We start from the raw sequence: 27,144 nt of genomic DNA, 5'->3' as shown, positions 1-27,144 counted from the left end.
TTGACATCTTTCTGCAGGGCCTGCAAGACGGAGCTGTTCCACCAGGCCTTTGGCCAAGGCACAGTCTCACCCCCTCCTTTGGTGATCCTCGTAGAACTCTGGACCAGTGGTTGCCATGAATTTGATTTTGAATTGATTTTAGAATGATTGATTTTAGAATGCTGTGTTACTTTTATTGTTACTTTTTTTATCCAAGAGGCTGGGTTCTATAGCCTCTCTCCGTAAGGACTGTAAGAAACTTTCCCTTGTCTTTATTCTTTCTTGAGCAACCAGCCAGGAGCCACTGACAGCATCCTGACGCCCCTCAGTCCCCCAAGTCTCCTTCCCCCTACTACCTACGGGACCGCCTCTCCTGGTATGCCCCACGGAGGACCTTAACAAATAACAACACTTTGGAGGTCCCAAGCCTCAAGGAGGTTAGATTGGTCTCAACCAGTGCCAGGGCCTTTTCAGCACTGGCCCCAATGTGGTGGAACGCTCTGTCCCAAGAGACCAGGGCCCTGCGGGACTTGACATCTTTCCGCAGGGCCTGCAAGATGGAGCTGTTCCGCCTGGACTTTGGCTTGGACTCACTCTGACCCTTATGTTTCCCTCCCCTTATGGTCTTGATTTATGAGCTACTTTAAAAGGAGGCTGCATTTTAAATTGCATTTTAACCCGTATTTTAAATTGGGGTTTTCTCCCCTCCCCCCCATCATCTTGTTTTTACTGTGATTTTATAGGTGTTATCCACCCTGAGCCGGGGAGGGCGGGGTATAAAAAAATTATTATTATTATTATTATTATTATTATTATTATTATTACCTGATCTGGTTCCGATTCTGCTGCACCCCCTTCGCCACCATGAAAAGACGGAAGAAGAGGTCTTACCAACATCGTTCCCTCACCTGCGAGAGAGAGAAAGAGGCAAGTGAGAAGCCATGATTCCACGCTTCTCTTGGGGGGTGAAGCAGTGCATCTCTTAAGTGCCTTATAAAACGTGTCACCTACAGAGGGCATCTTGGCATTTGTACCCATTTCACATTTTGTCATGTAAAAATAAACCTCTGAGCTCTTGGCCCTAAATGTCTCCACTCCGCCCCCGCGAAAAGGATGAAAAGAACCCATGGATTAGCTTCAAAATCAACAAAATGTGACCACACACAGAAAAAGCTCCTTCCTCCTTACCCGTTGGCCTCTCTCTGGTGTCCAACGGAGTCCTCTCTGCCTCAAAGGAATCAGGACCCATTTCTGCTAACAGATCCTTTCCCTGAAAGAGCAACACAGATTCAGAACAGAACATGAAGGATTTGAAATAGAACAGAAGAGGCAAAAACTTTAGGATGCTTTCCATTGGTAGAGCATTTTGGAATACTCTCCCTCTGGTGTGGAGCCCCTTGGGAGCATCCAGAGGAAAGTCTCTCTCACCTGCTTCCTCTCCTCTGCCTGACTCAGGAGGAAACCTTCAGCCAGGGCCACTGCCTGGGAAGTGGTCTCTGCTCCGCATTCCCTCACCCAGATCTCTATCTCGGGTGGAAGGACAGCCAGGAACTGCTCCAAGATCACCAGGTCCACCATCTCTGCTTTCGTGTGCCTTTCTGGCTTCAGCCACTGATGGTCTAGTTGGTAGAACTGGTGGCAAACTTCTCGGGGTCCTTCGGCCTCCTGGCAGCAGAACTTCCTGACCTGCTGGCTCTGCACATCAGAGCGGAGAGTGTCCTCCTCACCCAGGATCTTCTGCACGGAGTTTTCCCAGAATCCCCCACTGCTCTCAGTTTGGACGGCTTGGCTTCTGCCTGCTTCAGGGCCAGCTGAGTCTTGCTCATCCATCTCTGCTCTCAGGAAGTCTCCAAGAGATGAGAAGGAGCCCCTTAGTCTTCTGCCACGTTCCGTCTGTTGAAATCGGAGGTGCTAGCAATTCGGACAAAACAAATCCATTGTTCTGTTATAAAATTGAATCACGGTCAGGAGGAGAAAACATTCCCTGGGAACCAGGGCTGAAGCAGACCACAGCCCAGATTCTGAGCTCTTTTTTTAATTTTAAAAAGAAAAGGACAGAAGGAAGAAAGGAAGAGAAAGAAGCTTCTAGCCCTGCCCGAAGGAAAGCGACCAAATTGTTTCATGGTAATTACGTTGTAAGGTAAAGGTACCCCTGCCCGTACGGGCCAGTCTTGACAGACTCTAGGGTTGTGCGCCCATCTCACTCAAGAGGCCGGGGGCCAGCACTGTCCGCAGACACTTCCGGATCACGTGGCCAGCGTGACATCGCTGCTCTGGCGAGCCAGAGCCGCACACGGAAACGCTGTTTACCTTCCCGCTAGTAAGCGGTCCCTATTTATCTACTTGCACCCGGGGGGGCTTTTGAACTGCTAGGTTGGCAGGCGCTGGGACCGAGCAGCGGGAGCGCACCCTGCCGCGGGGATTCGAACCACCGACCTTGCGATCGGCAAGCCCTAGGCGCTGATGCTTTTACCCACAGCGCCACCCGCGTCCCTAATTACGTTGTAGTATGAAGTAAAAAAGGATTTTGAAAGATGGGGGAGAATTAAACTCTCACTGCAAGGAATGATTTATGCAATTAAGACAAACCTTTTGCCTAAAATGTTGTCTTTATTCCAGGCAAACCCGATAATAATTTATGCAGGATGGTTCAAACAAAGGAGCTCTCAAAGTTTACCTGGCAGGGGAAGAAGCCCAGAATTAGGTATAAAATCTTAACAGATATTAAAGGAAGGGGGATTGGCACGGCCAAATTCAAGACTATATTATGAAGAATAAAGTTTGTGCGCGTGAAAAGAATGGATAACGTTGGGAAATACTAGACTATTGGATCTGGAAAGATTTGGTAGGAGATTTGGATATCATATTTATTTATGGTATGATAAAACAAATGTCCACGAAGGGTTTCTCCATCATGGTGTAAGAAGAAGTTTGTATGGTGTATGGGTGAGATATAAGAATTTGCTGGAAAGAAGAACCCCATTATGGTTATCCCCTAATAAAACAAGTACACAAGTGAAAACAAAGCCAGGTGCAGTAAAGCAGCCAGATGGGCAGGGTATAAATAATAATAATAATAATAATAATAATAATAATAATAATAACGACAACAATAACAATAACAATAACAACAATATTAACACGGAAACAAAATGGGTAAACTATATATCTTAATTTATATAAATTCTTTTAAGCTTAAAAAGCTAGAAGATATTAAGGATTAGGTTAATAGTGGTTATTTAAGAAAGATATAGTAACTGATTTTTTTTAAAGAGTAAAGCTCTGTTTTTGAAAGGGGATTATAAGAAGATGGATGAACTAAGATGGATAATCTACTTCTGGAATGGGAAACTAAGGATGAAACGGTGAAAGCTGCAATGAGATGTGGGACGTAATATTAAAGTGTCTTCATGGGAGAAGTTGTGGAAGATGTGCTCCTTGTGACACTTTAAGAGAAAACTATCTGAAGCTGATTTATAGATGGTAATTAACACCAAATAAGTTGCCCAAAATGTACAAAGCTAATGCAAGGTCCCGCTCCGAGTTCCCTCCCTGCGAGAAGCCAAGTTACAGGGAACCAGGCAGAGGGCCTTCTCAGTGGTGGCACCCGCCCTGTGGAACACCCTCCCACCAGATGTCAAAGAGAAAAACAACTACCAAACTTCTAGAAGACATCTGAAGGCAGCCCTCTTTAGGGAAGCTTTTAATGTTTAACAGGTTATTGTATTTTAATATTCTGTTGGAAGCTGCCCAGAGCGGCTGGGAAAACCTAGCCAGATGGACGGGATAAAAATTATTATCATTATCATTATTATTATTATTATTATTATTATTATTATTATTATTATTATCATCATCTCAGGTGTCCCCAGAGAAGGCATCTTGGTGGCGGATCCTTGGTTGGGAAATTCCCTCTCCTCAATTGCTCACCTTCCAGTCTTTAAGGAAGCCTTGGGCACCTGAGAAATGTGTTTTCATGACCCAGCCATTTCCTGTGACTGTCCTTGGTTTTAACTCTTTTTAATACGGAATTCTAAAATGGTTGTAACCCGCCTTGGGGAACAGATGCAGCCGTAGAAATACGAGAAATGATAGCAACCCGTATAAAGTTACAGGTAGGTAGCCGTGTTGGTCTGCCGTAGTCGAAACAAAATAATAAATAAAAAATCCTTCCAGTAGCACCTTAAGAGACCAACTAAGTTTATTATTGGTATGAGCTTTTGTATGCAAGCACAAATTGTGCACGCACGATGTATCTGAAGAAGCGTGCCTGCACACGGAAGCTCATACCAATAACAAACTTAGTTGCTACTGGAAGGAATTTTTATTTAATTTTGTTTCAACCCACATAAAGACTTCTATATTGAAATATTCCAAAAACAAAGAGACAACACGCACACACACAGATCTGCCACCCGCACTGCATTTGCAAAGCAGGATCAGGCCACTTTAAAAAGTCCCAACTTCCTGCAAAGAATCATGGGAAGCGTAGTTTGTTCAGGGTGCGGAGAGTTGGCATGAGACACCCCCCCACCCACCCCTTCCAGCCTCAAAGCTACAATTTCCAGAGTGTTTTACACATCCAGCCTGCTTGCCACACCCACCCCCTGATGCGGAGGACCTAAAGGTCCACAAATGACAACATTTTGGAGGTCCCAGGTCGCAAGGTGGTTAGAGTGGTCTCAACTAGGGGCAGGGCCTTTTCAGTACTGGCCCCGACGTGGTGGAACGCTCTGTCCCAAGAGACCAGGGCTCTGCGGGACTTGACACCTTTCCGCATCTTTCCTGGTTCCCTCATTGCGAGAAGCAAAGCTACAGGGAACCAGGCAGAGGGCCTTCTCGGTAGTGGCGCCCGCCCTGTGGAACGCCCTCCCATCAGATGTCATTCAGAAGACATCTGAAGGCAGCCCTGTTCAGGGAAGTTTTTAATGTATGATATTTTAGTGTTTTTTGGTTTCTATGGAAGCCGCCCAGAGTGGCTGGGGAAACCCAGCCAGATGGGCGATGTACAAATAATAAATTATTATTATTATTCCGCAGGGCCTGCAAGACAGAGCTGTTCTGCCTGGCCTTTGGTCTGGACTCAGTCAGACCCTGATGTTTCCCTCCCCTTATGGTTCTGATCTATGGGCTACTTTTTAAATGAGGCAGCATTTTAAATTGCATTTTAACCTGTATTTTAAATTGGGGTTTTCCGCCTATTATGATTTTACTGTACAGTATAGAAAAATTCTTCTCCCGGTGGTATCTCTTCATCTCTCAGTCCAAGGAGATATGTCTCTGCTTTCTTTGTTATTGGTATTTTCAACATCTTCTTTAGTTCTTCATGTACTATCAAAAAATTTCTTAGTTTCCTCACAGTGGAGGTCCGTTCTTCATCTGAAACTGTTCTTAACCTGAGGCACCACTTTAACTAATGGGGCCTCCTGCTGCCGCCGCGCTGCCGGTGCACGATTTCTGTTCTCACCCTGAAGCAAAGTTCTTAACCCAAGGTACTATTTCTGGGTTAGCGGAGTCCGTAACCTGAAGTACCACTGTAATTTTATTGGCGTTAGTTGCCCTGAGCTTGGCTCTGGCTGGGGAGGGCGGGGTATAAGTAAAATTTATTATTAAAAAAACAGAGAGAGAGTAAAGTTTCTTATATGCAGAATTGTGCCAAAGTTAATCATTCTAGATTAAGGCACACACACACTTTACACACCCACCCAGATGGGTGGGGTATAAATAAATTATTGTAATTATTATTCTAAATATAATATAATATTATAATTATTATTATAAATATAATATTATAATTATTATAAATATATTATTATTATTATTATTATTATTATTATTATTATTATTATTATTATTATTATTATTATTAAAATATTATAATTATTATTATAAATTAAATATTATAATTATTATAATTATTGCCAGGGAACTGGGAATTGCAGCTCGGGCAGAGAGTCTGGGGAGAGTGTCTCCCCCCCCCCCCACTCTCTGCACTGGGGAGGGGCTGCTTCCCCCCCCCCCGCCTGATTTCTCTTCCCTGCCAGAAAAACTGCCACGTAATGGGTCTTTTTTTTGCTGTTCCTGGAGGCCTCTCCTGCCTCCATGGCGAGACCTGGGGCGGAAGCGGAGGAAGAGAAGAAGCATGGCGGGGATTGAACCTCCTCCCTTCGGGCCTGCAAGACAGAGCTAGTCCGCCTGGCCTTTCATCTGAATTCAGCCTGGTCTTTTATTCCCCACGGCTCATTCTCCCCTGGCCCAAGCAGGGCCAACTCAGCCAGCCAGCCCTGGGGACCAGCTAATGTAGATTATTATTTTTATTTTTATCGTTATTCAAGTTTTTTATACTGTATTTCATGCTGCTTTTATCATTAATAAAAACAATAATTTTCATTTATACCCCACCCTCCCCAGCCAAGGCTCAGGGCGGCGAACAACCAATCATAAAAACAAGTTGAATGAAAGCAACTTAAAAACCAGATTAAAATACAACATTAAAACATTAAAATGCAGTGTTTTAAATGGGCTGTTTGCCGCCCCGAGCCCGGGTTTTGAACCAGGAAGGGCGGGGCATAAATAAAAAATTATTGTTATTATTATGACCCGCAGCCTCCCCCCCCCACCCCTCCCTCCCTCCCTCCCACAGGGGGCAGAGCCCTGGCCCCCTCCCCCCCCCGATTTGGGCCTCCCCCCCTGCAGGATCTGACCAGCCCCCCCGCCCCCCCTTCTCCCCACAGCGAGACTCACCCCGAGAGAGGGAGACCCAGCAGCCCCTCGGCTGGCAGAAGGGGGGCCGGGGAGGGAGGGGCCTGGGCCAGGGAGGACCTCGCCCCCCCCACGACGCCACTTCCGGTCCTCTCTAGGAATCCAGCTCTGCTGCTTTTAACCCTTGGCAAGCCGAGCGCAACCTCCTCCTCCAAGGCAGGAGCCCGGGAGAACCCCCCCCCCCCGCCAAGAGATGCTTCATTTGGGAGACCCCCCCCCAAGAAGCAGGGGACCCCTCACGTAGGAGAGGCTGGAAGGGAGCCCGAGGGGCATCTAGTCCACCCCCGTCCCAGGCAGGAATCTCAGCTCCAGCATCCCTGACCGAGGGACCCCCACCTGCATTGTACTGTTTCCACTGAGGGGGAGAAGCTTCATTTGGGAGAGACCCCCCCCCCAAGAAGCAGGGGACCCCTCAGAGAGGAGAGGCTGGAAGGGAGCCCGAGGGGCATCTAGTCCACCCCCCTGCCAGGCAGGAAGCTCAGCTCCAGCATCCCTGACCCCCACCCTCGGCAGAAACCCCCCTCCCCCCCCAGTCTCTCCCCCCCCCCATGGCAATTAGAGGACTCCCCAAAGATCCCGAGTCCCCCCCCCCAGCCTCGAACTGAGGCCAGGACAAGGAGCTCTGCTTCACCTTTTAGACAAGCACCAGACCTGCAGAGAGGCTCAGAAAAGCCGCCTGTAAAACTGTGGCAAGAAGGAGATGGCGTGCATTGTGCTGTTTCCACTGATGGGGAGAAGCTTCCTTTAGGAGAGACCCCCCCCCCTGAGCTGCGCCCTCCCCAGGCCAGAAGCAGGAGGAGGAACAGCCAGGAGGGGAGAAGAAGCCTCCCCACCCCCCATAGCTCTCAACTTTTCCCTTTTCTTGCGAGGAATCCTATTCGGAATAAGGGAATTTCCCTTGGAAAAAGGGAAACGTGGACAGCTATGCTCCCCCCCCCCCCTGCAAGGAAGGAGCTGGGGTGTTTAGCCTCGGAAAGGGGAGACGGAGAGCGATAGCAACTGAGCATAGGAGAGTCTGGAAGGGAGCTCAAGCTGAGTTATAGGGAACCAGGCAGAGGGCCTTTTTGGTAGTGGCACCCACCCTGTGGAACACCCTCCCATCAGATGTCAAAGCGATAAATAACTATTTTACTTTTAAAAGGCCCAATGGGAAAATTTATGGAAGATCAATTGGAAATTCACAAATTGTTACACAATTAGAGAGAACTTTCAAAAAATGCAACATCGATGGTATCTAACACCATGGAAACTTTCAAAAATGTATAAAAATGTGTCAAGTAATTGTTGGAGATGCGGAGACTCAGGAACATTCTACCATATGTGGTGGATATGTAGGAAAATACAGGTATTCTGGGAGAGTATCCATGTAGAACTGCAAAAAAAGCTAAAGATCCCTTTCAATAAAAAACCAGAGGCCTACCTCCTGGGAATAACAGATTTGGATATTCCACAAAAGAGGAAGAGTATCTTTTTATATGCGACGGCGGCAGCAAGAGTTTTGATCACAGCAAAATGGAAGAGTAATGAAATCCCCGCTATTCAAGATTGGATCCAAAAGCTGACAGAATATGCCTAATTAGATGAAAAAATAAAGAATAAATCAAAACAGGAATTTGTTTCAAAATGGGAGGTTTTCAAAGATTATCTGAAAAATAAATATAGTAGTTTAAATTCTGTTGCAGCATTCGAGGAACTTCAGTAATACTCGCAAGGTAGATATAAGAAATTAGATTTATTGAGAATAAGTTTAATTATGATAAAAGCGTATACTGGCAAAAAGTAATATGAATTTGAAATATGGAATAGACGGGAAGTTGGGTCTTTAGTGTTAAGACCAATAGATGTTTTATTGTTTGCTAAGAAAATTATGTGCCTATGGTTATTTTTGTAATTTGTGTGTAATTTGGTATTTGTGTGTGTGTGTGTTTTTCTTGTTGTATAAATAAAAAACTTTTTTAAAAAAAGACAACTGAAGGCGGCCCTGTTTAGGGAAGTTTTAAATGTCTGACGCTGTGTTGTTTTTAATATTTGGTTGAAGCCGCCCAGAGTGGCTCCACAAAAATACATGTGGTGGGAGGGTTTTAATAATAATATTTACATGCCGCTCGATGGTAAGAAAACATCTCAGTGGTTTACTAGAAATGTTAAAATTGTAAATTAAAAATAATTTCCACAGCAAAATTAAAATAAAAACAGCCAAGATGTTAAAATTAGCAGTGTTGAGATACATCTCTGTGTGTGCAAGGTCTTGCTTGTTTACAGTGGTCCTTTAAATAAATTACAAATTTACTCAAATACTTGATCTTCCTTGTTTCGGATCTTCAGTTTCGCCATCTCCACATACTCCAGTTAAAGAGTTAAAATCGTATGATACTTATCGTTATATAACAGATGGATAATGGTAAAAGATGCAGCAAATTTAACCTTAAACATGGAACCTACGGGTCCGAGGGTTCAAAAGAACCTTGTATTTCAATGTTGGAAATGGTTATGTTAAAATGTATAAAATTGTCAAAATAAATGAATTACAAAAAATGAGTTTTGCTTGAACAAATACAGCTTAAGGAGGCACCAAAAAGAGAACAGCCAAAGTTCCTGCTTGATGTCAAGAGACAGAGAGTGGTGGGAGTGTACCCAAAATCCAACTATTCTGGACAAAAGCCATGTGAGAAATAAGTAAAATAACCAAGCAAGTATTAGAAATCACCCCAGAACTGGCCTTACTAAACATCTTCCAAGACAATAATGCCCACTTACACCACAAAGAACTCATAACCCACCTACTTTCAGCAGCCAAAAACACCATAACCAGACACTGGAGAGACCTGTCAGGAGTAAGCATGGACCAATGGTACCAAATAGTATGGGAAACAGCCCTGCTAGAAAAAATAACCAATACACTGAAACTGACACGGGGACAAATAGAAGAAGACACATTCACCCCAGTATGGCTCCCCTTTATCACACACACAGCCCAACAAGACAATGACAAATATCCACCAACAGCATACAAATCAATATGGCTAACCTGATCCAAAACACCCACCCACCCCACTCACACATGAAAACAAAGACCACCACAGCCAACCACAAATGAACCACCACACCCATGGCCAACCCCAACCTCTCTCACCACCAAAGGAACCCAAGTGAACAGCAGAGAACCTGCACAAGCAACACTGACACCAAACCCCACATATATTAAGCAAAATAGAAACATCGCCACCTGACCCCACCCCCACCCATCTTCCCACATCTTTCCCCCTTTTCTTCCTAATGTCTCAACAAATGAAACCAATTTGTAAAAATGTTACATGGGGGAGGGGAATATGAGAGAGAGACATTGCAAACACTTTTTTAAATTAAGAAAATCTTTAATAATAATAATAAAAGAACCTTCAAAGCATATTGTAACCTGTTCTAATGTTACAACAGAGACCTTCACATTCAGTAATAGCTGGGGACGGTCAGACCGCAGGTGATAGTTTGGTAGGCAGGATACACACAGGCTAAAGTTATATAGACAAAAGTTGCACGTTTCAAAATCTGGAGGAGAAGACTTCTTGGGAGTGTTAGAACCCACAGTATGTGGTGTGCAAGGCCTTATGTGGAGAGAGAAGCAAGGCCTTGGGCAAGAGACCATGCAAGCATCCAGCACAGTTTCATAAACACCTCATCCATTGTGACAGACTCCCCCAATTAACACTGGGACAGAAGGAGAACAGGGTCACCTACTTGAGGAATATATGCGAGCCCCTGACAAAAATGTCCCTCTGGTCAAGATCTGGGGCTCTGTCCACATGGCCTGGGAAAGGGTGTCCGACGCTACCCCTGGAGTTAGATAGATAGATAGATAAATAGATAGATAAATTTATTGTCATTGTCCGTATATACACAGTATACACAACAACGAAAATCAAACACCCACCCAAAGACCGGGTTCACATACACCTTTTTTTTTTTTTTAATATTTTATTAAGGATTTTCTTGTTTTACAGAAGTGTAGTGCCTCATATATATTTTTCCCCATGTAACATTTTTACAAATCCGTTTCATTTGTTGAGGCATTAGGGGGAGAAGAAAATAAAAATAAAAATAAAAAAAGGAGAGAAAAGAGAAAGGGGGTGGAGAGAGGGAAGATGGATAAGGGTGGGATTGGGTGGCGGTGTTTCTATTATGTTTAATGTATGTAGAGTTTGGTGTCAGCGTTGTTTGTGTTGTTCACTTGTGTTCCTTTGGTGGTGAGAGAGGTTGGGGTTGGCCTAGGGTGTGATTGTTTGCTTGTGATTGGCTGTGGTGATCTTTGTTTTCGTGTGTGAGTGAGGTGGGTGGGTGTTTTGGATCAGGTTAGCCATATTGATTTGTATGCTGTTGGTGGATTATTGTCGTTGTCCTGTTGGGCTGTGTGTGTGATAAAGGGGAGCCATACCGGGGTGAAGGTGTCTTCTTCTGTTTGTCCCCGTGTCAGTTTCAGTTTATTAGTTAATTTTTCTAGTAGGGCTGTTTCCCATACTATTTGATACCATTGGTCCATGCTTACTCCTGACAGGTCTCTCCAGTGTCTGGTTATGGTGTTTCTGGCTGCTGAGAGCAGGTGGGTTATGAGTTCTTTGTGGTGTAAATGGGCATTGTTGTCTTGGAAGATGTTTAGTAGGGCCAATTCTGGGGTGGTGTCTATTACTTGCTTAGTTATTTTACAAATTTCTTGTATGGCTGTTGTCCAGAATAGTTGGATTTTGGGACACTCCCACCACATGTGGAAGTATGTGCCTGTGGAGGTGCACCCTCTCCAGCATTTTGGTGAGGTTCCTGGGTGTATTAGCGCTAGTTTCCTTGGTGTTAGGTACCACCTGTAGGTGAGTTTCAGTGTGAGTTCTTTTCTTTTCGTTGATATGGATTTAAAGGGGGGTTTAGACCACATTCTGGTCCATTGAGTGGGGTTTATCTCATAGCCTATGTCATTCTCCCATTGATTTTTGATTGCGTCTAGGGGATTTGCGAGATTTTGGAGTAGTATTTTGTATATTGCGGATACCATCCCTTTACCGTTTCCCTTTGTTGTTAGGAGGAGGTTTTCGAAGGTTGTCAGGGGCCTAGTTGCTGCTGATTTTACTGTTGGGTTGTTTAAGAGGGCATGTAGTTGGTGTTGTGTTAACCAGGGCATTTGGGTGTCTTCTAGTTTGTCTTGTATTTCTTGTGTTGACAAGGGTTTGTTATTTTTATAAAAGTCTATTAGGCGATACAAGCCTTTGGTTCGCCAGGTTTTTATCTTGAGGTTTTGTGCTGCATGGTGGAATAATGGGTGGTATGCCAGGGGGATTAGTGGGGATGGGGTTGGGGATAGTTTGCCTATTTGTGTTTTCCATGCTTTGAGCATGGTCTGTGTGTACCTGTTAAGTGTTGTGGGAATTTTCTTTAGTTTGTTTGGGAGGAGTGGGTATGTTGTGGTGCAGGTGTTTTCAATTGTGTCCTTCTCTAGGTGTACCCATTGTTTTGTCTCATCTTCTAGTATATATGGGATTATATGGCGTATTTGGTTGGCGTTGTAATATGCTTCTATGTTGGGGATTCCCCATCCTCCTTCTGAGGTGGGGAGGTGCAGGTATTTGGGGCTTATTCTTGGTTTTTTATGTGAGAAGATGAAAGAGTGTAGTTTTCTCTGCCAACTGTGAAGTTGGGTTGAGGGGATCCAGATTGGGAGGGTTTGGAATAGGTAGGTTAGTTTTGGGAGTGTGATCATTTTGATCATGGCTATTTTGTCTGAGAGAGTGAGGTTCATGTTATTCCATCTCTTTAGGTCTTTGTTAATTTGTCGCCACAGGGGCTTGTAGTTGTGGAGGTATAATTTATTGAGGTTTCTGGTTATTTGTACCCCTAGGTATCTGAACTTGGTGTGGCAAAGTTTTATTTTGGTGACCTTCGTGAGTTCTTTTTGGGTGTGAGGAGGGGTGTTGAAGCACATAGCTTCTGACTTTGTGAAATTTACCTGTAGGCCCGACACCATTGCAAATGCGTTGAGTTCTCTGATTAGGGAGGTTGCTGTGCTTATGGGGTCTGGTGTTGTGACCATTAGGTCATCTGCAAAGAGCCCTAATTTATAGGTCCTGCCTTTTATTTCCACTCCCTTGATGTCTGTGGCTGCTCGGATGCGGATTGCTAGGGGTTCCAGAGCCAGGATAAATAAGAAGGGAGACAGTGGGCATCCTTGTTTCGTGCCTCTTTGGATAGCTATAGTGTTAGAATCCATATTGTTAGTTCTGCATTTTGCTGAGGCTTGGGAGTATATTTGTTTGAGGATTTGTAGGAAGTTGGGGCCAAATTTCATGTTAGTTAGTACCCCTGGAGTTAGATAGATAGATAGATAAATAGATACAGTGGTGCCTCGCAAGACGAAATTAATTCGTTCCGCAAGTTTTTTCTTCTTGCGAGTTTTTCGTCTTGCGATGCACGGTTTCCCATAGGAATGCATTGAAAATCAATTAATGCGTTCCTAGGGAAACCGACTTCAGACCAGGTCCGGGGACAGTCTGTCCCCCGACCTCTTCTGAAGGCTGGGGGGGGGGGACAAGGGATTTTCTTCCCACCCCCAGCATTTTAAAAAACCCCGGGACAGCGGAGGGCTTCTCCGCTGTCTGGGGCGATCTTAAAATGCTGGCGGGCGGCATTTTAAAATCGCCCCGGGACAGCGGAGGACTTCTCCGCTGTCCGGGGCGATTTAAAAGCCCCTGGGAAGGCAGGCAGGGGGGACAAAGACTTTTGCCCCCCGCCAGCCTTCAGAAGAGGTCCTGGACCTCTTCGGAAGGCTGGCGGGGGCGAAAGTCTTTGCTCCCCCCCCGCCTGCCTTCAAAAGCTGTCCGGCCAAGGCTTCGCGGACCTCTCCGCCAGCAGCGGCAGCGCTGCCGCTGCTGGCGGAGACTTGCCGGCATCCCGAAGCCTGCGCGCGCTGATCTCAGCGCGTCCAGGCTTCGCGGATCTCTCCACAAGCAGCGGGAACGTTCCCGCTGCTTGGGGAGAGTTGCCGGCATCCCGAAGCCTGCGCGCGCTGATCTCAGCGCGTCCAGGCTTCGCAGATCTCTCCACAAGCAGCGGGAACGTTCCCGCTGCTGGCGGAGACTTGCCGGCATCCCGAAGCCTGCGCGCGCTGATCTCAGCGCGTCCAGGCTTCGCGGATCTCTCCACAAGCAGCGGGAACGTTCCCGCTGCTGGCGGAGACTTGCCGGCATCCCGAAGCCTGCGCGCGCTGATCTCAGCGCGTCCAGGCTTCGCGGATCTCTCCACAAGCAGCGGGAACGTTCCCGCTGCTTGGGGAGAGTTGCCGGCATCCCGAAGCCTGCGCGCGCTGATCTCAGCGCGTCCAGGCTTCGCGGATCTCTCCACAAGCAGCGGGAACGTTCCCACTGCTGGCGGAGACTTGCCGGCATCCCGAAGCCTGCGCGCGCTGATCTCAGCGCGTCCAGGCTTCGCGGATCTCTCCACAAGCAGCGGGAACGTTCCCGCTGCTGGCGGAGACTTGCTGGCATGCCGAAGCCTGCGCGCGCTGACATCAGCGCGCCCAGGCTTCGCGGATCTCTCCTGCCTTCAAAAGCCGTCCGGGATAGCGGGAAGCGCTTCCCTGCTATCCCGGACTGCTTTTAAAATGCTGGCGCTGGGGAGCAAAGCCTTTCGGCCCCCGCCAGCCTTCCTGGACCTCTTCTGAAGGCCGGAGGGGGGGGAAGGCTTTGCTCCCCACCGCTAGCATTTAAAAGAGGTCACCGGAGATTTCCCTATGGGCTTTCGTCTTGCGAAGCAAGCCCATAGGGAAATTCGTTTTGCGAAGCGCCTCCAAAATGGAAAACCCTTTCGTCTAGCGGGTTTTCCGTCTTGCGAGGCGTTCGTCTTGCGGGGTACCACTGTAGATAAATTTATTGTCATTGTCCGTATATACACAGTATACACAACAACGAAAATCAAACACCCACCCAAAGACCGGGTTCACATACACATTTGCACGTATCTCCAACACTCTCATCCTATTCAGACATAATCTATAAAAACATAACATAATCCAGAATATAACATAACCTATTAAAGGCATAACATAACCTAAAACCTATCTCATTCCTTCCTACTCCCTGCTTGCTATTCCTTGCAACTGGCCCTGAGATCATTATTTAGTGCAATCAGAGCTCTTGGATAGAAACTATTCAGAAGGCGTGTGGTTCGTGTTTTCATTGTCCTATATCTTCTGCCCGAAGGCAACAGTTCAAAGAAGTTGTGAGCAGGATGGGTGGGATCTCTCAGGATATTGTGTGACTTCTTCAAAGTGCGAGACGTGAAGATCTCATCCAGGGTTGGTAGTTGGAGCCCAATAACATTCTGGGCAATTTTAATTATTCTCTGTAAAGCTTTTTTATCCGTTTCAGAGCTGCTCCCATACCACGATAATATACTATAGGTTAAGACACTCTCGATGGTACTGTGATAATAGGACAGAAGTAGGTGCTGGGATAGATTCAGTCCCCTGAGCATTCTCAGGAAATACAACCTCCCCTGCACCTTCCTCACAACCATATTAATATTTGCAGTCCATGAGAGGTCCTCAGAGATATAAATGCCCAGGTATTTAAAACTACCAACCCTCTCCACCTCCTCGCCATTTATGTGCAATGGTAAAAATACCGTAAGTAAGCCGTGTCGTTCCATTGCTGCCGTCCTCTGTCAATTATTAGACAGAGAACGGCAGCAATGGAATTCTTGACTAAACCTTCTCGCAGAGGAAAGCGTGAAACTTGTGGCTTTTCTAAGAAGTCCTGTGTGTTTTCAGCAGACTCCAGGAAGAGCTTGAAGCTAACACCACTATCATCCTGGTTATGCTGAAGATGACAGTGGTGGTGAGGAGCACCACAAATTTGCAACTTGGTGGCTTTCGAGGTGGAAGTACATGAATTGCTTCTCAATCGGATGTCAAGTGTGCATTCAACGGTCTTGAGAGGCACGGTCAACTTCTTTGCCGGGTGGCCGAAGACCAAGAACGCCATTGCAAGCCTCACTTGCATGACAATTAAAGTTTCCTAAAGACAACCGTTGCTATGGCTTCACCTTGTGGTGAGTTCTTTGATGGGCAGTGAGATGGGCACTCTGACTGAAGGTCTTTCCGCATTCCAAGCACTGATAGGGTTTCCTCCCTGAATGAATTCTCCGATGGACCAAGAGATGGGCGCTCTGACTGAAGCTCTTTCCACAGTCCACGCACTGATAGGGCTTCTCACCTGTATGAATTCTTTGGTGGGAAGTGAGACTTTTCTTCCAGGTGAAGCTCCTTCCGCACTCTAAGCATTGATGAGGTTTCTCTCCGCTGTGAGTTTTTTGATGGGCCGTTAAATTGACTCTCTTACTGAAGCTCTTCCCACATTCCAGGCACTGAAAGGGTTTCTCCCCTGTATGAATTATTTGATGAGAGGTGAGATTTTCCTTCCAGGTGAAGCTCCTTCCACACTCTAAGCATTGGTGCAGTTTCTCGCCACTGTGAATTCTCCGGTGGGTCATGAGATTAGCCCTCTTACTGTAGCTCTTTCCACAATCCAAGCACTTGTGTGGTTTCTCCCCGGTATGAATTCTTTGATGGGAAACGAAACTTTTCTTCCAGGTGAAGCTCCTTCCGCACTCCAAGCAATGATAGGATTTCTCACCTGTATGAATTATCTGATGGGAAGAGAGATCTTTTTTCCTAATGAAGCTCTTTCCACACACTTGGCACTGAAATGGTTTCTCCCCACAGTGGATTCTCTGATGTTGACGGAAGTTTGTGCCTGCGTGGAAGCTCTTTCCGCATTCCAAGCACTGGTAAGGTTTTTCCCCACTGTGGATTCTCTTATGAGAAGTGAGACTTTCCTTCCGAGTGAAGCTCTTTCCACATTCCAAACACTGAAAGGGTTTCTCACCTGTATGAATTCTCTTATGAGAAGTGAGACTTTCGTTCCGAGTGAAGCTCTTTCCGCATTCCAAGCACTGATACGGTTTCTCTCCTGTGTGAATTCGATGATGGGAAGTGAGATGGGCCCTCTGACTGAAACACGTTCCACACTCCAAGCACTGATAGGGTTTCTTCCCAGTGGGATTTATTTGATGAGAAGTGAAATCAGAGCTCTGACTGGAGCTCTCTTCACACTCCAAATATCGATAAGGCTTCTCCTCTGTGTGGATTTCTCCTTCGTTCTTCATTTCTAATTCATCATTACCTACAAACAAGGAAAAAGCTAATTAGAGCCTCAGAAAGAGATGGAGTCTGTAATTCTAGGTAAAGGTAAAGGTCCAGTCGTGGCCGACTCTGGGGTTGCGGCACTCATCTCGCTTTACTGGCCGAGGGAGCTGGTGTACAGCTTCTGGGACATGTGGCCAGCATGACTAAGCCGCTTCTGGCGAGCCAAGCAGCGCACAGAAACGCCGTTTACCTTCCCACCGGAGCAGTACCTATTTATCTACTTGCACAGGTGTGCTTTTGAACTGCTAGGTTGGCAGGAGCTGCAACTGAGCAATGGGAGCTCACCCCGTCGCGGGGATTCGGACCGCCGACCTTCTGATCGGCAAGTCCTAGGCGCTGTGTTTTAACCCACAGCGCCACCCGCGTCCCTTCTGTAATTCTAGAACAATCCTAATGAATGCTTGTGAAAGAGGACGAGCTGAAGAGAGTTAGATGTGAGACCTTACTGCAGAGTTCACTGCCTTTTTTGACTACTATTGACTTACATACTTATGGGAACCTGAGATTCTAAAAGCCTGTCCCTTTCCTGGGATGGATTTTGTTTGGCCCATTCATGGAATCCAGTCCATCTCCAGGGTCAGTCATCTCCTTTGAAAACGGACAGAAGCAAAAACAAAAAAACAAAACACCTGGCAGACAGAAGCTACCTCAATCTCCCCAACCACTCTAAAGCCTACATTTAAAAAGGCGCAGTGAGTTCAGACAAGTCTGATCGTGATTGAAAAAGCCGTAACTGGAGGAACAATATTCGCAGATGAAACAGGCAAGAGCTCTCCTTGGGGGGTGGGGGGTGAATTGCAGGTGCCGTAGGTTGTCCTGTTGAGCTCAGTCAAAATATTGGAGGTTTGCCACAGTTGATATCCCTCCATTCAGGGTTCATGGTGCGGACATTAGAATCCCAGACGCTTGTTGAGCTCCATCAAAATATTGGTGTTTAATCAGATAGAGATATGCTTGGAATTTCAAAACAGATATTATGATCCAGCAGGGAGCCTTACCAAGAGAGTCCAGGATCCCACGATTCTCCTCCATGACCTCCTTATGCAGAGCTCTCTGGTCAGGATCCAGCAACGCCCATTCCTCGTCTGTGAAACGAACAGTGACATCATCAAAGCACACCGGACCCTAAAAGAAAGAGGGAATTGTTGTGTATTTTTTGTGATTTTTTATTTATTGTGATTTTTAAACAAAGTAATAATAATACAAATCAAAATGTGCACCCCACCGCGATACCATTATTTATCATAATTAATACAAATTCCACAAATACGTCTATATTTTCTCAAAATAAATTCTCTTCCACGTTCCCCTTCTCACTGTGATTAATTAAGTTGTGGCCGACTCTGGGGTTGTGGCGCTCATCTCGCTTTACTGGCTGAGGGAGCCGGCGTACAGCTTCCAGGTCATGTGGCCAGCATGACTAAGCCACTTCTGGCAAACCAGAGCAGCGCACGGAAACGCCGTTTCCCTTCCCACCAGAGCGGTACCTATTTACTTGCACTTTGACGTGCTTTCGAACTGCTAGCTTGGCAGGAGCAGGGACCGGACAACGGGAGCTCACCCTGTCGCGAGGATTCGAACTGCCCACCTTCTGATGGGCAAGCCCAAGAGGCTCTGTGGTTTAGACCTTATTCTCAGCACATAATGTCATTTGCCACCTTTTTTCAGGGCACCTTTGACAGAAAGCAGGAGGTGGAAGGAGTCACCTTGGCTGCCCCACTCCTCAGCCTCTCTCCCCACAAGCCTCCTGCCCCCTACCTGATCTGCTTCCATAGCCGCTGCTTCCTCTTTGCCACCATGAAAAAACGGATGAGGAGGTCTTGCTGGCATCATCCTGTCACCTGCCAGAGACAAAGGGAAGTGGGAAGCCATGAATTCCTGCTTCTCTCTGAGGTTCAGGAGTGCATCTCTAAATATAGACAGGCCTTTGCAAAAGTTTCCCTTGCTTATTCCATTCTGATATTTTACAAATTTCATATTTTAGTTGTGTAAAAACAAATCTTCCCTGGGCTCTTGGCCCCAAGTGTCTCCCCTACAAAAAGATGAAAATAACCCACGAATTACTTTCAAAATCAACAGAATGTGACCAAAGAGAGAAATAACTCCCTCCTTACCCAGTGGCTTCTCTCTGGTGACCATCGGAGTCCTCTCTGCCTCACAGGAATCAATGTCCATTTCTGCTGACAGATTCTTTATCTGAAAGAGCAACAAGGATTCAAAACAGAGAACGGGGAGAAGGATCAGAAAAAGAATGACAGAAGCAAAAACTTGGCAGGTATCAGATCTCATTCCTTGGATGCATTCCAAAAAAAGGGGCCCTCTACTGAGCATTTTGGGATACTCTCCCTCTGGTGTGGAGCCCCTTGGGAGTTTCCAGAGGAAAGTCTCTCTCACCTGCTTCCTCTCCTCTGCCTGACTCAGGAGAAAACCTTCGGCCAGGGCCACCGCCTGGGAACTGGTCTCCGCTCCACAGTCCCTCACCCAGCTCTCCATCTCCGGAGGGAGGACAGCCAGGAACTGCTCCAAGATCACCAGGTCCAGCATCTCAGCTTTCGTGTGCCTTTCTGGCTTCAGCCACTGATGGGCCAGGCAGTAGAGTCGGCTGCAAACCTCTCGGGGTCCTTCGGTCTCCTGGCAGCAGAACTGCCTGAATGGCTGGCTCTGCACCTCTGAGCGGAGGGTGTCCTCCTCACCCAGGATCTTATGCACAGAGTTTTCCCAGAATCCCCCACTGCTCCCAGTTTGCATGTCATGGTCTCTCTCCGCTTCAGGACCAGCTGAGTGTTGCTCATCCATCTGTGGTCTCAGGAAGCCTCCAAGAGATCAGAAGGAATCAGAAGGAATCTTCTGCCACGTTCTGTCTGTCTGTCTGATTTAGAGGTGCTCACAAATCCTACAAAGCAAAACCGTAATTCTGTGATAAGAAGAAGAAGAAGAAGAAGAAGAAGAAGAAGAAGAGGAGGAGGAGGAGGAGTTTGGATTTGATATCCCGCCTTTCACTCCCTTTAAGGAGTCTCAAAGCGGCTAACATTCTCCTTCCCCTTCCTCCCCCACAAGAAACACTCTGTGAGGTGAGTGGGGCTGAGAGACTTCAGAGAAGTGTGACTGGCCCAAGGTCACCCAGCAGCTGCATGTGGAGGAGCGGGGAAGCGAACCCGGTTCACCAGATTACGAGACTACCGCTCTTAACCACTACACCACACTGGCTCTCATAAAACTGATGAACCGCTCAACAGGGTGGCCAACTCCCAAGGGACTGCGATCTACATACAGTTAAAAACTGGCAGTGATCTACCCCCCTTTTTGTTGGGGCAAATTTGGGGCAAAAGAGGTTACCTGAGCATGTGTGGATAAGACTTACTAGGAATTAGGGCTGGACTGCCTGTTTCTTCCCTGCTTCTGTTTCATTTTGAAGCATAATAATAATAATTTTTTTATTTATACCCCACCCTTCCCAGTTCAGAAAACCAGGCTCAGGCTCAACAAATTTAAAACACTTAATTGATGCAGCAAAAAACAGCATAAAATGCCATATAAAACGTGGATAACAATAAATTCAGAATTCAGAAATCAATTTAGGAGGGAAAATCCATCCAATAAACATTAGATAGTCACCAGGGCTAGCTGGCTAAATTAGTCCTATTTAGGCCAGCGAGGAGACCAGGGGAGAATTAGCTGTGGGATCCCAGAGCGGGGAATCTTCATAAAAGGGGAGGGGGAGGGAAGGAAGAGGAATAAAAGATCAGGCTAAGTTCAAATGGAAAGCCAGACTGAATAGCTCTGTCTTACAGGCCCTGTGGAAGGAGGTTCAATCCTGCAGGGCCCTGGTCTCCTTGGACAGAGCATTCCACCAGGTCGGAGCCACCACCGAGAAGGCCCTGGCCCTGGGGGAGGATAGTCTGACTTCCTTAGGGCCCTCTAAACTATGGTTATTCAAGGACCTTAAGGTCCTCTGCGGGGCATACAAGGAAGCTGCAAAGTGCTGCAGACAGATGAGTGGAGTGGGGTCCGCACTTCCTTGTTCTAAGGGCCAGATTCTTACCTGTCCAATCCCCCGAGAGCCAAGTGGGCCAGAGGAAAGGTAATTTAAGGTAAGTCAACATTCCCATTTCAGCATTATGCTTAAGACCCTCTGCTCCTCGACTTGGAGGGGCCCCCCATGCATAAGTTGAACCTGCCCCCCCCAGCATCCTCCCTTGCAGCCCTGGGACCCCTCCTTATCCCCAAGGCACCCCATGGCAGGAACCAGAAGAGGCTCACCGAGTTGCGCCTCCTTGGCAGAGCAGAGACAAGAGTGGGGGTGGGGGGTGGGAGGGGGGCTTCTGCTCTGAGGACCCCTCCCTTGTAGCTCCGTGCCCTTTAACCCTTTGCGAACCAAGACACGCGTTTTGTCTCTCTCTCTCTCTCCCGTCCAGGGGGAACCAGGTGAGACCCCCAGAGAGGTGTCTCCCCCCCCCCCCGCCGGCGCTGTGAACTATTCAACAGGACCAGATCCCTTTTTCAACAGCTGTCCATTCTAGGGTGGGGTTTCCTGCTCCTCGTTTCTTCTAGCCGAGGCGCAGAGCAGCTCGGAAGGGCAAGGGGTCCCCCCCCCCGCCCCAAATTCAGCATCTTTGAGATAACGCGGAGAGAGGAGAGGGCAGAGCCGGCTGCGCTCAGCACGCCAAGGGTTAAAAGGCACTGAGCTGCGTTCCTAGAAAGGCCAGGAAATAAGGGAGGGGGAGGTCCTTGGGAGCAGAAGCCCCTCCCTCCCAGGTCCCTTCCTGCCAGGGGTGGGGGCTGGGGGTCTTTTTTTCTTTCTCCTCTGCCTGCTGCCTCAGTTTCCCTCCTGGGATCCTCTCTTGGCCTGCTTTGGGGAGAGGGGGGGCTGCTCAGCTTCTGTATGGGGGACCCCCAGATTAGGGAGTCCCCTCTTCATCTTTTGCCCTGTCGGGGGGTCCTGGGGGTCAAGGGCTGCAGAGTGACCCCTGGACTCATCCCCCAAAGGGAGGCGTCCCCCAATCGGTCTTTCTGGTGCAGGGCATGGGGGGGGCGAGCTTTGTCTGCGGGGAGGGAGGGGTTTCGGGGGGGGCACAGGGCGGTTTAGGGTATAAAAGGGTCTGGGTTAAAGGCGGATCTGCACGGATCCTCATGGATCCTCCACTTTAAAAAAAAAATAACTCCAGCTAATCCAGTGTCAAATCACACCTGGAAGGCTCGCCTACAGACCGGACTATAAAAAACGTGGATCCAATACTTTGCTGAGCTGCAGCACCACAAAAACACGGATCCTCATGAATTCAAATGATTTTTATATTGAAACAAAATAAAAACACCATGATACTCTACACCACGCATTTGTCTGTAGGCAGAACCAAAAAAATCACGCACCCACTGTTTCATGGTATCGCAATGGCGTAAAAACATGGTTAAAAAACACGGATCCTCATGATTTTTGCACTAGATCAGCCCAAAGTCACCATTGGATCAAATATGGGCATAGCCTGCACCACAAAAATCACGGATCCACAGCTTCCTGGCAACTCCGTGGCCCAAAAACGTGGTTTTGAAGCATGGATCCTCACGCTTTATGCATTGGGCCACCCCATACCCACCGTCAGATCACACATCATAGCCAGGGGCATAGCCTGCACCACAAAAATCCTATGCGGCTTCAGGCAGGCGAAGTCACTAACATCCATGGAAAAATATACCTAAGGCGATTTCTGGGACTCCAGAACCCACAGATACCTGCAGAGTCTCCAGCTCAGGTGTGGGGAACCTCTGGCCCTCCAGATGTTGCCGAACTCCTGCTTGCTGGAGTTGACAGGAGTTGCAGTCTAGCAAGAGCTGGGGGGGGGGGCAAAGGTTCCCCAAACCTCACCAGACGAAAAGGATTCTGCATATGCTCAGGAGCACATTTGCCCTGCAGTCTTTGAAATGCTACATCCCCCTTGGAGGACAAGGATTTCTGTGCATGCTCCAGGACACTCAGCCAAGGTGCCAGGATTTTGGTCAGCCCAAAGGTAGCTGCTGCACTCTTGAGACACAACGTCTGCTGAAATTGCTGATAAATTTGCACTGGCTTCCTTGCCCTTCGAGACTATCTGAGGTGGGGACTGGAACAGGCCTGCCTTTGAGGACTTGTTAATTTATTTTAGCACTCCTTTGGAAACAAGCAAGTATGTGCTCTTTGCCACTGGGCATATTTCCAAATGTGAATTCTGCAGAAAAACAACAGACTGTGAAGCATTCATGTGCCCATGGCTCTTTAATTCATGTGCTCCCATGCCAGAGAGGTTTTATCAGCGAATTTGATGGTTCCTTTCCCCACTTAGGCCAGACAGGTGCCCCACGCGTCTGCCTTTAAGGTTATAAAGGGACCCCTGACCATTAGGTCCAGTCGTGGCCGACTCTGGGGTTGTGGCGCTCATCTCGCTTTACTGGCCGAGGGAGCCGGCGTACAGCTTCCGGGTCATGTGGCCAGCATGACTAAGCCACTTCTGGCGAACCAGAGCAGCGCACAGAAACGCCGTTTACCTTCCCGCCGGAGTGGGACCTATTTATCTACTTGCACTTTGACATGTTTTCGAACTGCTAGGTTGGCAAGAGCTGGGACTGAGCAATGGGAGCTCACCCTGTCATTGCGGGGATTCGAACCACCGACCTTCCAATCGGCAAGCCCTAGGCTCTGTGGTTTAACCCACAGCGCCACTGGTTTAACCCACAGTGCCACCCGTGTCCCTTTAATGTTATGGCCCACCATTAAACTTGCATGCACCACAAAATGTGCCACCCACACGGAAAGAGCAGGCTGCATTTACCCTTTTCTCTCCCGATTTGAGTTCCACCTGAAAATTATGTTACAAATGCTTGAAAATTATGTGGCAGAAGTTACAAATGCTTGCAAATCCATGCCCCTGCTTGATTCACAGAGTGCAGAAGGGTAGTGATATTATTAAGGCCCCCGCAGCAAATGTAGAAAAAGAGAGCCACCAAGCACCTTAGAAACAAATGGATTTATCGTGGCAGAGCCAGTCGTGCGGCTAGAGAGTTTGGGATCAGAGCCCCCAACCCTGAACAAACTACAGTTCCAAGAATTATTTGGAGAAAGCCAGGACTTTTTCAAATGGCCTGATACAGCTTTGCAGGTGCAGCGCAGGTGGCGGCTGTGTGTGTTTGTGTTTGTGTGTGTGTGTGTGTGTGTGTGTTGTCTCTTTCCCTTCTTTTTGGAACACAGTGGTACCTCAGGTTACCGACGCAAATGATGAGCAGAGCTCCTGCAAACTCGCCCCCCTCCCTGGCTTGGCAGAGAGGAAGGGGGCAGGACCCTCTGCTCCCTGACTTGGGGGTCACCGCAGGCAGCCCTAAGATTCTCCCTTCTCCCAATGCACACCCCCCAGGGGGGTGAGAGGGGAGGTTCCCAGGAGGGGAGACCCAGGCAGCTCTGGCGCAGGAGAGGGGCAGCCGGGACTGGGCAGGGGGGTCTCTTGCTCTGGAGGACGGGGCCCCCTCTCCCTCCCCTCTCCCTACGGACTCAAGGCGACCTAGAAGACAACAACGAGGACATGGGGGGAAGAAAGCGGAGGGCAGAGGGGGGAAGGGAGGTTTCTGCCGAGGGTGGGGGTCCCTCGGTCAGGGATGCTTGAGCTGAGCTTCCTGCCTGGCAGGGGGTGGACTAGATGCCCCTCAGGCTCCCTTCCAGCCTCTCCTATGTGAGGGGTCCCCTGCTTCTTGGGGGGGGTGTCTCCCAAATGAAGCATTCCTGGGGGGGGGGGGTTTCTCCCGGGCTCCTGCCTGGGAGGAGGAGGTTCCGCTCGGCTCGCCACGGGTTAAAAGCAGCAGCGCTGGATTCCTAGAGAGGACCGGAAGTGGCGTCGTGGGGGGGGGGCGAGGTCCTCCCTGGCCCAGGCCCCTCCCTCGCCAGCCCCCCTTCTGCCAGCGGAGGGGCTGCTGGGTCTCCCTCTCTCGGGGTGAGTCTCGCCGTGGGGAGAAGGGGGGGGTGTCGGGGTGCAGGGGAGGGGGCGGGGGGGCTGGTCAGATCCTGCAGGGGAGCCCCCAAATCGGGGGGGGGGAGGGGGCCAGGGCTCTGCCCCCTGTGGGAGGGAGGGGTCGGGGGGGGGAGCTGCGGATAAAGCCCCTTATTCCCAATAAAGAGTTGACGGGGGGGGCGTGTTTCCCTCCTCTTTGCCCGCTCCCTCCAGCCTTGCTGCTGCTGCTGTGTCTTTTCTTCTGGCAGATCCAGGAGACCAGGAGACAGCAGACACTGCAACATTGTGAGCAGGGCAAATAGAGTAAGATCCATTATTCTTATTGGATTAACTTTCTAACATTGCTCAGCTTTTTTCTTTCCTTAATCAAAAGGAAGCCTATTGGCTCACCTGTTTTCTTCGTCAGTTGTCACTTTGTTCATTGATATGGATGTCAACCTTCAGAACGTATTTTGCATAGCAAACTATACAACACTCTATAGCAAACTATATCCGGTCTAGGGAACCACCCACTAACTGGGCCTCCGTCTTGTCTCAATAAAGAGTTGAGGACGGGGGTATTCCTCCTCTTCAGGAGGTTTCATATAGATGTTGAGCAACCCCACATTGAAGGCTCCACAGTGCTGACAAGCACTCCCCAAGCAACACCCTCTGGGAAACCTCATCCCAGTAGGACCATCGCAAAGGGCGGACACCCACCCCTAACTGGGACAGGCGCTCCAGGAAGATGCCACAGTCGATGGTATCAAAAGCCACTGAGGGATTGAGGATAATTAAGAGGGACATGTTTCCCCTGTCTCTCTCTTGACAGAGGTCACCATACAGGGTGACCTGTATATTTCAAGGAAATCAGTTTCCTCTAAGAGCGCCTTCATCTAGTCCTTGACCACCCACTCCAGAACCTTCCTCAGGTAAGGGGGATTAGCAACTGGCCAGTAGTTATAATTTTCTGAGCATGAAGGCTTGTTCAATGAACGTTTTACTTCTCCTGATGGTATATCAATTTAACAACAGAGCAACACATTTGCTTTGTAGGACTTGCTGGCACTTCTGATTCGCACAGACAGAACATGGCAGAAGATTCCTTCTGATTCCTTCTGATCTCTTGGAGGCTTCCTGAGAGCACAGATGGATGAGCAAGACTCAGCTGGTCCTGAAGTGGGAAGAGACTGTGATATGCAAACTGGGAGAAGTGGGGGATTCTGGGGAAACACCATGCAAAGGATCCTGGGTGAGGAGGACGCTCTCTGCTCCAATGTGCAGAGCCAGCAGTTCAGGCAGTTCTGCTACCAGGAGGCCGAAGGACCCCGAGAGGTTTGCAGCCGGTTCTGCCAACTAGACCATCAGTGGCTGAAGCCAGAAAGGCACACGAAAGCTGAGATGCTGGACCTGGTGATCTTGGAGCAGTTCCTGGCTGTCCTTCCACCCGAGATAGAGAGCTGGGTGAGGGAATGTGGAGCAGAGACCAGTTCCCAGGCGGTGGCCCTGGCCGAAGGTTTCCTCCTGAGTCAGGCAGAGGAGAGAAAGCAGGTGAGAGAGACTTTCCTCTGGAAACTCCCAAGGGGCTCTGAACATCTCCAAATCTCTAGTAATGACCCATCCTTTTTTGGGTAGCACCCAAGGAATGAGATCTGATACCACTAAAGTTTTTGTTCTCTAATCCCTCATTTTCTCTTTTGAATCCTTCTTGCTCTTTCAGGGAAAGGATCTGTTAGCAGAAATGGGCCCCGATTCCTCTGAGGCAGAGAGGACTCCGATGGACACCAGAGAGAGGCCACTGGGTAAGGAAGAAGGAGAATTTTCACTGTAATATTTAGTGGATTTTGAAGCTAATAACTGGGTTCTTTTCATGTTTTGACGGGAGACGTATGAGACCAAGAGCCCAGAGGAGCAGAGACAGTATTTTTACACAAATAAAATATGGGTTAAAGTGTTGAAATACGCTTAGCAGGTGAGACTTTTTTCTGAGGGTCGTCTGTACAACTGAACCTCAGAGAGCAGCATACACTCTGGGTTTCCAGTTAACTTTGTCTCTCGCAGGTGAGAGAACAATGACAGCAAGACCTCCTCCTCCGTCTTTTCCTGGTGGCGAAGGGGAAGCAGCGGCTGTGGAACCAGATCAGGTAGGGGGAAGGAGACTTGTGGGGAAAGAGGCCCAGGGGTGGGGCAGTCAGGGGGCCTTTGAGCCGAACA

The 27,144-nt window shown here is 48.2% G+C and overlaps 2 protein-coding genes across 8 annotated transcripts in view; one reads left to right on the top strand and one right to left on the bottom strand.

The window, feature by feature from the left end:
• Positions 1–21,632, bottom strand: part of LOC114592530 (uncharacterized) — a 33,108-nt gene extending 11,476 nt beyond the window's left edge. The window contains exons 1-6 of one of the 5 annotated variants that reach the window (XM_077923157.1): positions 21,242–21,632; positions 19,376–19,874; positions 19,096–19,177; positions 18,740–18,822; positions 17,980–18,106; positions 15,820–16,958 (exon numbers count right to left, since the gene is read on the bottom strand). In XM_077923157.1, the coding sequence (XP_077779283.1) occupies positions 15,820–16,958; positions 17,980–18,106; positions 18,740–18,822; positions 19,096–19,177; positions 19,376–19,777 (1,833 nt within the window). In that variant the 5' untranslated portion in view covers positions 19,778–19,874; positions 21,242–21,632. Of the gene's footprint in view, positions 1–804; positions 888–1,167; positions 1,250–1,407; positions 1,922–2,568; positions 2,657–6,723; positions 6,835–15,819; positions 16,959–17,979; positions 18,107–18,739; positions 18,823–19,095; positions 19,178–19,375; positions 19,875–21,241 lie in introns of those variants that run through there. The other 4 variants (XM_077923153.1, XM_077923155.1, XM_077923154.1 and 1 more) reach the window with 4 other exon arrangements.
• A 4,347-nt stretch (positions 21,633–25,979) lies between these two features.
• The window catches only part of LOC114592538 (uncharacterized), a 32,996-nt gene continuing 31,831 nt past the window's right edge, over positions 25,980–27,144 (top strand). Inside the window, exons 1-3 of one of the 3 annotated variants that reach the window (XM_077923111.1) lie at positions 25,980–26,481; positions 26,651–26,732; positions 26,992–27,074. In XM_077923111.1, the coding sequence (XP_077779237.1) occupies positions 26,080–26,481; positions 26,651–26,732; positions 26,992–27,074 (567 nt within the window). In that variant the 5' untranslated portion in view covers positions 25,980–26,079. Of the gene's footprint in view, positions 26,482–26,647; positions 26,733–26,991; positions 27,075–27,144 lie in introns of those variants that run through there. The other 2 variants (XM_077923105.1, XM_077923109.1) reach the window with 2 other exon arrangements.

This window comes from Podarcis muralis, chromosome 2 (genome assembly GCF_964188315.1).
Source record: "Podarcis muralis chromosome 2, rPodMur119.hap1.1, whole genome shotgun sequence".
NCBI classification, from domain to species: Eukaryota; Metazoa; Chordata; class Lepidosauria; order Squamata; family Lacertidae; genus Podarcis; species Podarcis muralis.
The sequence above is the reverse complement of the archived record's forward strand: the minus strand, read 5'-3'. Positions and strand labels throughout refer to the sequence as shown.